Genomic DNA, 13,495 nt, shown 5'->3' with positions numbered 1-13,495 from the left:
AGAGGACACCCCTCATGAGCCGCAATACAGCACGAAACGGGCGTCCAGTGCTTCCACGTTTTCCATGGTGGTGTAGCTTCAACTGACTCACGCTTTCAACTGAGTCTGCAATTATCCGAATTATAAAGTGATGTTATGTATCTATCTCTTTTCATAACTTCCCTATGTACAGTTTAATAATTTTTGTTCCTGAACACTTAGACTATTAATTTTTCATTACTCTCATCTCTTTCATATCTCCTACATCATAACTATTACTTGAATTACGCAATCTATAATCGAATATTATTTCTAGTGCATATTACCGTTATGGATTCTATGTACTCATTTCACAATATCACTTGACATTCATTCTAAACCAATTATATATATTTCGCACTGTTCATATTAACATTTGCAAATATTGAGACATTAACGTCATTTATCCGATTAAAATTATACTTTATATTCAAAGAGTTTTAAGTGTTGTACGTTATACATACTTATTTAGTAATAACCGGAACATATATTCCCGTACTGATGAAATCAGTAGCGTAAATCAGTTGTTCGCTTTTATGTTTATGACTTAAATAAAGTTTCAGTTTTATAAGTTCTTTTCTGCCGAAATATTTATAGTGCTCTGAAAATTCTTGGTCAAATATATAGCTGCACCTCGTTGTAACAGTATCGTGGCATTTACAAATAGATTAACATTTAAGCTATTACTGTTTTTTAAACGATAAAATTCTTCATCTGGCAAACGGTGTACATATTCATAACAAAAAATATTGTGATATGAGCTACTTATATCGACATATGTAGTATATATCATGAGTCAGGAATAGAATATCTGGCAACAGAAGATTGAGAAGATCGAGAAGGAAAGAACAGAAATAGAAAGCGATTGGTGTAGAAATCCAGGAACAATGAAGCCTGCTACAATTAATGAAGTATCATAGTATGGTTTTTCTATTATATCAAGCAACTTTGTAATTTGTGCTAAATACATAATCAAATGTCCTCGACTGTGTTCTCCTTCACTATAATATCACCCAGTACTCTATTTTCGATATATCGCCAGTTTATATTTATGTATGTTGACAAGCTATCTATTCACACTAAACTTCTTATTAGAAAGATTTATTCGAAGAGATGTTTTGCTAGATATTATGCTTGGAAATGTATTTGATGTATTCCAGTTTAAGCAAATACAAAGACGTAAATAAAGAATATTCTAGTCATTAAACTTTTAAATTCATGAATCGTATGTAAAAAAGTGTGCTTTTATTTTGAACTTAGCTATTCCATTTAATCAGGATAGCATAGAGAAATACAATAACTTGGTGATTCTTCACTTATAAACTGAACGTTATGTTAAGTGAACTGTAGTGACTATGTATGTATGATGTATTTCTCTCAACGCGCACATTGATATATATATATATATATATATATATTAACTACAAGAATAGTGGTAATAGTACTAAGAAAAAAGGAGTATTTAGACAAAAGCATATGATACTAGAATAGATTCTATTTCTTTTGTTACTGTGGTAAGTTTTACGTATTAAACAGTTCAATTTTATTAAGTTTTCATTCCCTTTCGTTTTCTTTTGATATCATCTCTTTCTTTTTATATGTAGTGATTACTGTTTTAATTTAAGCCCTAGACTTTAGTATCCCTTTATTTTTATATCATAGTCAAGATTATTTAACTACGCCTGTTACCCCTTATGGAGGAGCATAGGGGGTCAACAAGGATTCTTCAACCAAACCTGTCCTTTCTTCTTCATTCCAGTTGTTCCCACATGCCATTCATTCTTTTCATATCTACTTCCAATCCCGGAATCAAGGTGCTCCTCGGTCTTCCTCTTTTCCGTTTACCTATAGGATTCTAAGTTAGTGCTTGCCTCGTGATGCAGCCTGATGGTTTCCTCAGTGTTTGTCTGATTCATTTCCAACGTCTTTCCCTAATTTCCTCATCAGATGGAAGCTGATGTTATCTGACCAACGGACATTCAGTATCTATCTTAGACAATTGTTCACAAATACTTGTACCTTCTTGATGATGGTTGTAGTAGTTATCCACGTTTCAGCTCCGTACAATAGAACTGATTGTCTTGACGTTCGTATTGAAGATTCTGATGTTGATATTGGTTGACAATTGTTTTGAGTTCCATATGTTCTTCAATTGTGGGAATGCTACCCTTGCTTTGCCAATCCTTACCTTCACATCTGCATCCGATCCTCCTTGTTCATTAATGATGATGTCCAGGTACGTGAAAGATTCCACATCCTCCAGAACTTCTCCATCAATTGTGATTGTGATGGTGTTCTCCGTGTTGTGTTTGAGGATATTTCTTTTTCCCTTTTGTATGTTGGAACATACTGATACAGAGACTGCTGCTTCACTGGTTGTCTTCATATTCATTTGCTGTGTATGGGATAGAAGGGCCAGGTCATCTGCGAAGTCCAAATCTTCTGCTGAATCCAAGATGTTCACTGTATTCTATGCTCATATGATGTATACCACTTATGTCTGTCGACATAAGTAGTTTTTAATCAGAAGTGGAATGGCTGACAGCAGAAGGCTGAGAAAATCGGATTGAAGAAAACAGAAAAGGAAACAGAAGGGAATCGTGGATTGGTAGAATTAGACAGAATGTGAACGACAATTGATGGAAGGTTCTCAAATGAAACATTTAATGTATGGTTATCATATTTTATGAAGATATTCTGTAATTTTGTATTATATATAGTAAGTTGGTTGCTCCTCTCCTGAGTGTTTGTTCACTGTGCTTATCCTGAGACATGGTCTTCATAATCCAGTCATCCACCACAAGAAAGAGAAAAGTTGAGAGTAGGCAGCCTTTTCTGTCATTAGTCCTCACTTGAGATGCATCAGTCAGATGTACTCCATGAACGAATTCGCGGTGTAGTCCGTCATCTGAATTCAGGATGATGTTGACGATCTTCTCAGGTACACCATAGTATCGAAGAGTGTTCCATAACGTCATTCTATCCACACTGACGAACTCTATTTCATAATCGACTTATAGTGACGAGGTCCATTCAATAGATTAACCTACACACTATACGTATAGGTTGACAGATATATAGACACTTCACTAGTATTGGAAATGGAGTGATTTCTCAAGAAAAGAATGGAACTGTGTAATGTACAAAATCTTTCATCATCGATATTATGAAATAATATATTTTGTAGACCACGATTTAGAAATAAAGAGACAAAGAATTCAATCTATTGGAAACTAAGAAATGAATTCAAAAAAACAATCCTTACTGCAGATTTATTTATGAATTTATTATTCTCCAGTTAAATGGATTGTGTTTGTATTATGTATTAGGGACTGTTTAATTTTATCATCAGTACATCAATCAGTCAGCTAAAACGTAGGACCAGTCACATATTTGAATCGGTCCAAGTTTCCACACCTCATTATCACAGCAAGATAAACACCGAATTCATAGAAGTGGTTACTTCAATGGTAATAAAATTTAAAAGAAAGATTGCATATAAGGATATAATACACGAAGAAAGAATTAGTTGGTGGAAAGAAATGTATAAAGTAATTTTAATTTCATCTTCCAAGGGCAGACAAATAGTGTATACACCTACGTCATTGTGAATGATTCTGAGCCATGTCATCCAGAGTCTCCAATCATTGTTTACAATAGTCGCGCGGACCCTAACCAAGTAGTCTGCATCTATATCAGTACGTAGTAAACTTTTTTCGCTCTAACATCAGTTTCATTTGTAATTATAAACAAATATTGATAAATATTAAATATATTTATAGATCTGTATATATTTACAGATGTTCAGCCATATTTTACAGACCAAATATGTGCTATTCAAAAGTACTTTAATTTGAACAGCTGTGAATTCATAATATGTATTTGTGTTTTTTTTTGATAAGTCAAAAATAGCCAACTACTTAATCAGACAACTGTGTAATTTACATTGTAAACGCTTATGTATAGATTTAATAATTTGTCTAGTAATGAATAATATCGTTACTCTTAACAAAAGTGATTATAACACCATACATTGGTTTCTTTAATTGGTTTTATGTAACATTATGAACATAACCACACACACATAGAGATAAACAACAGGGAAACCATTGTGTTTACTACTTTTCCATAGATAATAAATACAGTGAAATTTTAATATCTTTTTAAAACTTCTCTTTCCGTTATTGTTGTGATGGAATCTTGACCTTTTTTCGTAGAATATTCTTCAATCAACTAATTTTTCATAGTGGTGTAGCTTCGATTGATTCACGATCTCAACTATTAAAATTACTATAAATCCACAAAACCCCTTCTGATTATAATCATATGCTCACTAGTGACTGGCTTCAAGAGGTATTTCCTGGAGTCCTAGTGAAAAACAGTGACCAGTGGAGTTCAACCAGGTCTGTTGTGAGATATAAACTCACTGAAGACAATTGGTGAACGGTTGCTCAACTTCGTGGATTGTTTGAAGTTAGACATTAACACTATCGGATGCCGGCTCAGTGGTCTAGTGGTTAAGCGCTTTGGAGCGAGACTGGTAGGTTCTGGGTTTGAATCTCGCGAGAAAGGATCGTGGACGTGCACTGCTGAGGAGTCCCACAATCGGACTCGACGGCCGTCCAGTGCTTCCAGGTTCTCCATAGTGGTCTGGCTTCAATTGATTCATGATCTCAACTATTAAAATAACTAATTATCTACAAATTGAATAACCTTGTTTAAAATAATCTACAAAGAAATATACTGAGATTGTTTTGTGTATTATATAATGAAATATAATCATTTTTGTTATTAGATAGATTTTAGTTAAAATATAGGGGAAACAGTAATTGAATATGCAGTAGTTATGCTAAAGATTTCATTTTATTTATTGTACTATATGAAATGTAAAAGTTGATAAGATATTAGTTTTACCATGAAGAATAATTGAGTTTTATCGAATTATAAATAAATCAATGTTTCATTTTTAGCATAGCATTAATTAATTAAGACAAATTTTGGTTTTTGATCAATTCCATTTATGTAAAATGATATAAACGTCTTGTGTGTTGAAATTCTCGAAATGACGAAAGTCAACATTCGTTTGTTTTAGTTGAGATAGATTCCAATGACAGATATGTTTCATTAATTGTCTGATTCTCAGTGCTCAAACCTTTCTTGGTTTATATTATTCTCGTTTACTTTTATATTCTTGGATTTTTATTGACCTTCTATTCTGAAGTTTTTGCACAATGTAGTCCATTTGAACCGATATGGCTTTTGAGTGATGTAGATAGTTATTATTTGGCACTGAGAGCTGCTCTGATAACATATAATTAATCATTCATTTTATAAAGTAGCTTTGAAATGAACTATTTTCTCATGCAAATGTTTAGAATGTTGAAAATTATTTGTTATGTGCAAATAACTAGTAAATTAAATCGATTTATTACAATAATACAACAATGTTGACCTTGGATATAAAAAGTGCATCTATAATAAATTGTTATTTACTAGTTAAATTTAATTCTGCACTACATGAATTAGTTACCAACTAATTTCATTAAGTTACTGACTTAAGTGTTTTCCATAAAATTTCAATGAATCCTGAACCTTGACATATCATTACAAAATCATTGTCTACATTCTTAAATATTTCATTATATAACTTAGAAACAAGCGAATGATAAGAACTATAAATGTTATACATGTCTAGATTATTGTAATAATCAATGAGTCTATCAACTGTATAGCTTTAATTCTAAGTAAAGTTCATTTAAGACTATACTATCGGTTCATTTTAAATATGTTTTCTCTTTGTTTAGTTTTTTTTTAAAGTTTCTAAATTCAGAAATAATTGAGATAGTTTGAACTGGCTAGTTTTTGCACTATAGTAATAAATAATCATTATATGATAGCATGTAGATGATAATTGTCTAATCTTCGACTCCTCATTTTGGATTTTGTTCCACTAACTACGAACACAGTTCAATGAGTTCAACTTAACCATGGATCTTGTTTTATTACTCGGATTATACTGTCAATAATTTAAAGAGATTATAGATGAAACTCTGTCTATTTTGTAAAGTGTCTATATATTTCTTATGAATTTTCTAAATTTTAAGGTAGTTTACCTTCAGAAAAGTTATTGAATCATAATGTATGCCAAATGTTCACTTTATAAGTCAATAGATAATAAACTTGACAGTTTTAGACATGAAATATACTGGGTTCTAGTCTCACTGTAAACATTAACACTGGGATCCAGATACATACAACTGACGAGTCTTAGATAAGATGAGATGGGCGTCCTAGATTATACTATCACTCGCAATCCATCTATTTTTTAAACTTAAAACTCTATGAAAATATCGAGACAGTCAACTTAGGATTTACATATGTTAAGACTGATCAAGTTCAGCCTTGAATCGACAATGGGATAATTTAAATAACTACTTCCAAGAATATCACACTTTTAAGAACATCAATTTAAAATTATCATCATAATTTCGACCTCAACATTTTATTGTTTTATCATGATAACTCATTTCTTAAAACTGCTAATTATATTACTGTTTTGGACTAACCACATTCACTAGGTTTTAGGTACCATAAATAGAAACGCGCAAAATACAATGAATCAATCGTATACTGTGAACATTGAAATTCTTATTTTGTTTCTACTTGTGAGTGAAACCAGTTGTATGAAATTTCGTTTTGCTTAGTTCTTACCTAAATTGTAAAACAAAATTCAGGGATCGTATAGGGATTTCATAGTCCAATGATAATCTGTATCAGGGGTTTCTTATGATCTGAAGGACTTCTGGAAACCGGATAGGTCTAGAAAGCTAGTAAATCTTAGTTGAGGACTTCTCAATTTACAGTAATTTATACGAATTTAAGACTCGGGCTATTTCTCCTGTGGAATCAATAGCATTGTGGTGAGCGAGAAAACATGTGGAGACACAAGATCGCAGAACATCCTAGTAAAATCTGAGAACCATACAGTAAATACTTAATTTGCAAAATGTCAATCAATTGTCCCAAACTTTACTGTCCCTTTGCGAATATCAGTCAATCGTCTCAGACTTCATTGTTCTTTCATTTCTACACCAATCATTCTTTGTTCTCGTCCTCTTTTCTTTGATCTTCTTAACCTTCTGCCTCTAGTCGTTTCACTTCCGATTGATGATATATACTATTTATATCTGTCGACATCAGTAGCACTTACCACACCATGAGCTCCTAAGGAGATTACATTTAAGGTAATTCAACCATCTATTGCTCCCTGATTTACAATGGTTCTGAAGCTGATTGAAATCCGTTCTGTACGTTTTCTTTGAACAGCAAATGTTCGGAAAGATACTGGAAAAGAGTTTAAGCTATTGAGTGAAAATTTCTGCTGTCTGCTGTCCATCGATTTTATGGCCGTTACTGTGGAGGACAGACTATTTAAGCAATAAACGAATTAAGAAAGTTCAAAGCGAAAATGTTATTCTTAATTTTTCATTATTTCTTTTTCGCCTGTATTTCTGATTATTTAATATTTTATATAGTTGAGATCATGAGTCAATTGAAGCTAGACCACCATGGAAAACCTGGAAGCACTGGACGATCGTTTCGTTCTATTGTGAAACTAGGTTTTCTTATTTGATTTACATCCGGTTATTTCCCTTTCTTGCTTTTCTAGTATGATGTGCAGCGAGTTGACTTGATAAACATTTATTCCATATCCTACATTGACTACGATTGACTCGAAAACTTTTGGATTCAAATGGACACCTTTTAGAAGGCATCTTTACTTAGAATGTAGTATTTATGATGTATTAAACGTAATGAGTAAATAACTACTCGTAAATTAATAATCATCCCCGTTACACAAATAGCTATCTGTTTATATGGATTCATCAGCTAGATGGTGTTTGAAGCAAATGATACTAGATTAGTCAACTGACTGATTTCAGAATATAAAGATTCATAAATACTGTTTCCATAAAATTGTCGATGTTATTTTCGTTTCAAGATATTATGTCGTAAAATGCACTTCTGTGAATTTTTAAATGATGAAAGATCTTTTTTAGATGTTAGTTAGTTTTCGTATGTTCTCCTTATCGTGTTCTAAACAATTAAACAAATCATTATTTATATAAAGACTATTTTTTCCTCAATTTCTTCTATAAATAATAAAAGTTTACTTAAACAATGTTCTAGATTTTGTCTTTGCTTATTATTGTCTAAACTAAATACGTTTTCATATTAAACATTGTGTTTTCAGTAGTATTCTTCATTCATCTAGAAGATAAATATGTTACGTTTAACATAGAAAGTAAAGATCTGAGAACTGTGAAGTTCATATTACGTTCATGTTGTATTATGACATAATCTTGAAAGAATCATTTTACCTTCATTAAAATTTGTCGTAAAAATTCGTTTCAACTTCATTTAAATTTCTATAAAACTCAGAAGAGATTTTGTGAAGATTTTAGTATTTTCATAGTTGAAAGCATGAGTCAATTGAAGCTAGACCACCAAGGAAAAACTGACGCGTGACTGGTAGATCCTGGGTTCGAATCTCGCGAGGCGTGGTCGTGGGTGCGCACTGTTGAAGAGTCCCACAATAGGACGAAACGGCCATCCAGGGCTTCCACGTATTCCATGGTGGTCTAGCTTCAATTGATTCTATTAAACTGTCTAAAGTATTTTACTTGAACTCAATACCTTAAAAAAATAATAATTGCAAGTGTAACAAAACAAATCATTTGATTTTCAAAGAAGAGTAACTTTTCATTTGTAACTATTCCTAATGTTCATTTAAATTAAGATATGAATTCTTATTTTAGATAATGATTTATTTAACTAAGTACATACTGAACTAAAAAGTTACTATCTAAACAAATTACACCAGAATAACTGTCTTCTGGGACATGATTTATTCTTTTTACATCAATTAACTGACTGATAATTTAATAATGAATTTGAATATTGAATTTGATTAACAATCGGTTAATGTATACGTGAAGTAAAGACTATAGGTATTATAATCAGTGAATTACCTTAAACTAAACAGAACAGTACTTGAAACTAGTTGTTTCCTGATAATATAGTTTCTCAAATTATCTTTCATTTGATGTCCACACCACAACGCCCTCAAATGCCCTGGTACGACCGAGAGTGGGGAGGAGGATTCATCTAGGGGAGTTGGAAAACCCTGATTCCAAATCAATGGTGCACATGTTCTCCAGTATCCTGAAGGAACAAATGGAGTATGAATCAATCGTTGGTCACCGGCTACCATGGGACTGCATCTCCTCGCGATGCTCCACTGCCTTGTGGGTCAGATCTTTAGGTGAAAGGCTCTGGGTGTGGCCCCCTAAGAAAACCACCTGCTTCGATTTGGGCACCTGGGCAGTATCACGTCCCTCACACAAATCAAATGAGATTTATGTGGTTCATATATATCTGGTGCCTCTTTGTACCAGTATTTATGTGTTTAAATAAATAATAATGTAATCATTTGATGTATAACGTTTTTCCAATAGATTGTTTTTCGCTTTATCATAATGTATAGGAGGCATAATATTGTAACATTTTTTTATCATAATGTTAGATATCTTATATTCTCCAACAGAATATTCTAATGATCAATTTTTCGATGTGTTAGTTATCAGAATCAATACTCCAAATATTTTTATCATGCGCATTTAATCCCCACTTTTTAGTTATTGAACTTTTCGTTATGGCTTCTTTACATTTATTATACATGTTGAACATTTGAACTGAATTTCTAAGAAAACTGATAGTTCTTAAATGTAGAAATAAATCAGAAATCTTGTGACTCAATTAAATAATTGATGATTAAATAATTTTGTCTTATTATCAATATTTTTATACTTTTGATAAATTTTGTTTTGGGTTTGATGAGAACTTAACATCTTTCCATGAATAAGTTTGTCTGCTGAAAGCCATCACATTAGGCGGTAAAGATAATTTCATAAGTTTATAATGATTGATTAATGCTACAGTTAGGATATTTAACACAAAGTATCGGTAGGCATTCTATCTTATATCGAAAATAATGGGCCTCGTTTATTTACATACATCAAAAACGAGAAAATTTTAGAAAATAAATTTCACATAAAATTAAATTTACGTTTGATTACATAACTGACTAGATATAAACAGTCTAACAATAAAATAACTGTTATCTTACTGACTAAGTTTCTTATTTAAACGTAAGGAATTAATAAACATCAGGAGTATGAAATTAGATCTGAAAATATAGTTTAGCACTCATATTCTACACATAAAAAGAAAAAAATACGTTTATCTATTTTTCTTGTACAAATAGACACTATACACATAGGTGTGTATTACACATACACAGTACATTGTGAATTCCATGCTAAAAATTGTTTTCCTTTTTGCAGTTTCTTTTTCTTTTACCGATTTGTAAAGAAATCTCTTTTTGTTGCTATTATAGGTATCTACAAAAACCAAACGTGTATTTATCGGTGGAGTTGCAACACAAACAACAAATGAAGAATTAAGTGAATACTTTAGTCAATTTGGAAAGGTAAGTAATTAATGCTTTTTTCGATTTTTGTTGCAATGACGTAGTAATAACATAGAATGAAAATATGATTTAAACTCTTTCGGAAATAGCCAAGGGAGCAATATATAACGGTGAAATAGAAGTCTCTAGACAAATACTAAACTGAAAGTAATGACTGGTTAAAATTAATTATTTAAATAAATATCTTACTTTTTTAGACATAAATTCTAGTTGATTTTATGTATTTTTGAGAGTGTTAATCTCAGCAATTAAAGCACTTTACCTTTCCGATCGCATTAATACGACCACGCTAGATTTATTAACGTTTGAGTTATCTTTTTCAAACACAAATTAAATACACCGTTATAGTAACTTTTTTTATTGACATCTTAGTCCATTAAATCTTTGATTTTCTTGAAAATTGATATAAATGTGACACTTGTCGAATTCAATAACTCTTTATCAGTAATCCTAAAGTGTTTCTATTCACGGTCATTTAACCGATCATCCAGCTATCCATCTGATAACTAATATGTTAAGATAGATTTTTCGCTTCATTTGAAAGAAACTATTTATTCATACTATTAACAGATTATTTAACCTTAACCAAAATAATTAATAAACCATGAAAAACTCATTAGGAAAATTTACAGTATTTTGTACAATCGTAAAAACTTTCAAAAAATTAATATCTAACTAATAAATTATTAGAAGGCGTTGTTGTGGATATTATAGTAATTTCAATAGTTGGGATCATGAGTCCCACAATAGGATGAAACGGTCGTCCAGTGCTTCCAGGTTTTCCATGGTGGTCTAGCTTCAATTGACTCATGATCTCAACTATTGAAATAAATAAATAAATAATTATTAAACCAGAAAATAATTTCATAAACGATAGATCAACTTATCATTTATGTTGTTTTATTGACTAAGGTAGTACTTCATTGAATTTTCAAAAAGAAATTACGATCCCTTCATATTTATGTTGGTCGTCAAAGAATATAATAAGTTAACAAAGTTAAATTTAGAATCGATTTCCCATTTTCAAATACATTATCCCTGCTTATGTCAATTTTCTAGGATCAAAATATCATCTCAAGATTAATTTTTTGCTGAGTATTTAAAAAAGATGAAGAAGGCTTTTAAATAATTATCGATTACAAGTGATTAATGATTGATTTCCTTCCAATTACAAGGGTTTTTCAAACGTTTCTCACCTGTAAATATTTTCACCACATAGTATACATCATTTGTATTTTGACACATGAACATCAATTCTTCTGTGCTTGATCCTTGTTCTTTTAGAAGATAAATAAAGCAGAGAAGTTTATCAGTTACTAATGTGCTTCTGCTGAACGGCAGATTGTAGCGCGTATGTAATTAATAAGTATAAAGTAGGAAACAATATGTCATTATGTGAAGAGTTAGGAAACGAGCAGTGAAAGGAACTAGTGGAATCGTGGATCATAGATTGGATGTCCGGACACGGCAAATAATGTCTATTCCAATGACAAAGTCAAATTAACTGAATGACCAGGAGGGACTCTTACTTCGCTAACTCCCACCATTACATTAAAGTAACACTATCATTAAACATACGTATTGTAAAAGCATTACTTCATAATTTTTTTCCAAGTATAGCTTTTAGTGAGTAATTGACGCATCCTAGAAAGCCATTATAATGTTATGGAAAATCTATTATTGTTGTATTTAGAAGATTTATTGTGTAGGACAAACAACCCACTGCTTACTAATCTAATAGAGTAGAAAATCCTTTTTAAAGATGCATGTGCGAGAATAAAAACTTAATTCACTTAGGCAGTCACAGGTTTCCTGGTTGGAGTACATATTGTAATTACAACCAACTATTCATAACTTTAGTTCATTTTTGTCAAATTTGTTAACATCAGAATAACTATGTTTACTGTTTATCTTGCTCTTTGTTTTAAAAGTAGAATGATTCTATGTGGTTCGTTGCCAATTTCGATAGCTTTCGAATTTCTTATTCCTTATAAATCTTCACTATTCTTAATTTTGATACTTCCGCTATTTTGTTTAAGGTTATTCCGATTTGTTTCAAACATGTCTATGTCAAGCGACTTGAACCACGCCTATATCAGGTCAATATTCTTCTATATTTTATTTTGTAAAAGATGGTTTTTAACAAGAATTTTTTGTTATTGAACTGTTCAAGTAAAATATCCGCCTTTCTACCCAAAATATCAATACAATATCAATATATTGAAGCCGGTTACTTGTTCTCTGACACTAAGTGGTACAACAGAAGTTGTCGATAGAGAATAAACTTGGAGTATAATAATAAAAACACATGAGGTGTCTACATACTGTGGAATATATTAATTGCTTCTACAAGTGGTGATAAGATGAATAATATCAGTTGATGACTATCCATTGTAAATTGACTTTTATTTGAACAGGTTTATAAATTCACCAAGTTGAGTTGACAACAATAGACATTATCAAGTTACAAAAAAATACAATATAGATAACTGATCTCCTAATCAACTTCTTGAATAGCTATCAATGTACGATGACATGGTGTTCTTTCTGTTTCTCCCTCCCTCCCTCCCTCCCTCCCTCCCTCTCCCTCTCTCTCTCTCTCTCTCTCTCTCTCTCTATATATATATATATATATATATATGCTGTTTTCCTTTTATTCAGAATAGCATAATCTTAACATCTTAACTCACTGAAAATCAGGCTTGTAATACCTCCTGTCAAAGGAATTAATGTTTTAACATAACTGTCACATAAATGTGCATACATATGTTGATTTCACATGTGTCTTCATTTCATAGTAATTCACGATTTGACAGAAATAAATTACACATTTTCATTAAGTTACCTTGAATTTATTAAAGTTGTACAGGATAGACAACTCGAGAGTCATTTAAGTGCTATTGATAATGTTAGCAATTGTTTTAC

General features: G+C 31.4%; 1 protein-coding gene across 1 annotated transcript in view; it reads left to right on the top strand.

Moving 5' to 3' along the window:
* Positions 1–13,495, top strand: part of Smp_154730 (rna-binding protein musashi-related) — a gene marked incomplete at both ends in the record, with an annotated part of 72,290 nt that overhangs the window by 40,299 nt on the left and 18,496 nt on the right. The window contains one exon of the mRNA XM_018794837.1: positions 10,478–10,570. Within this exon, the coding sequence (XP_018649209.1) occupies positions 10,478–10,570 (93 nt within the window). The remainder of the gene's footprint in view (positions 1–10,477; positions 10,571–13,495) is intronic.

Source organism: Schistosoma mansoni, chromosome 1 (genome assembly GCF_000237925.1).
Source record: "Schistosoma mansoni strain Puerto Rico chromosome 1, complete genome".
In the NCBI taxonomy this organism is placed as follows: domain Eukaryota; kingdom Metazoa; phylum Platyhelminthes; class Trematoda; order Strigeidida; family Schistosomatidae; genus Schistosoma; species Schistosoma mansoni.
This window is presented reverse-complemented; position numbering and strand designations above follow the sequence as displayed.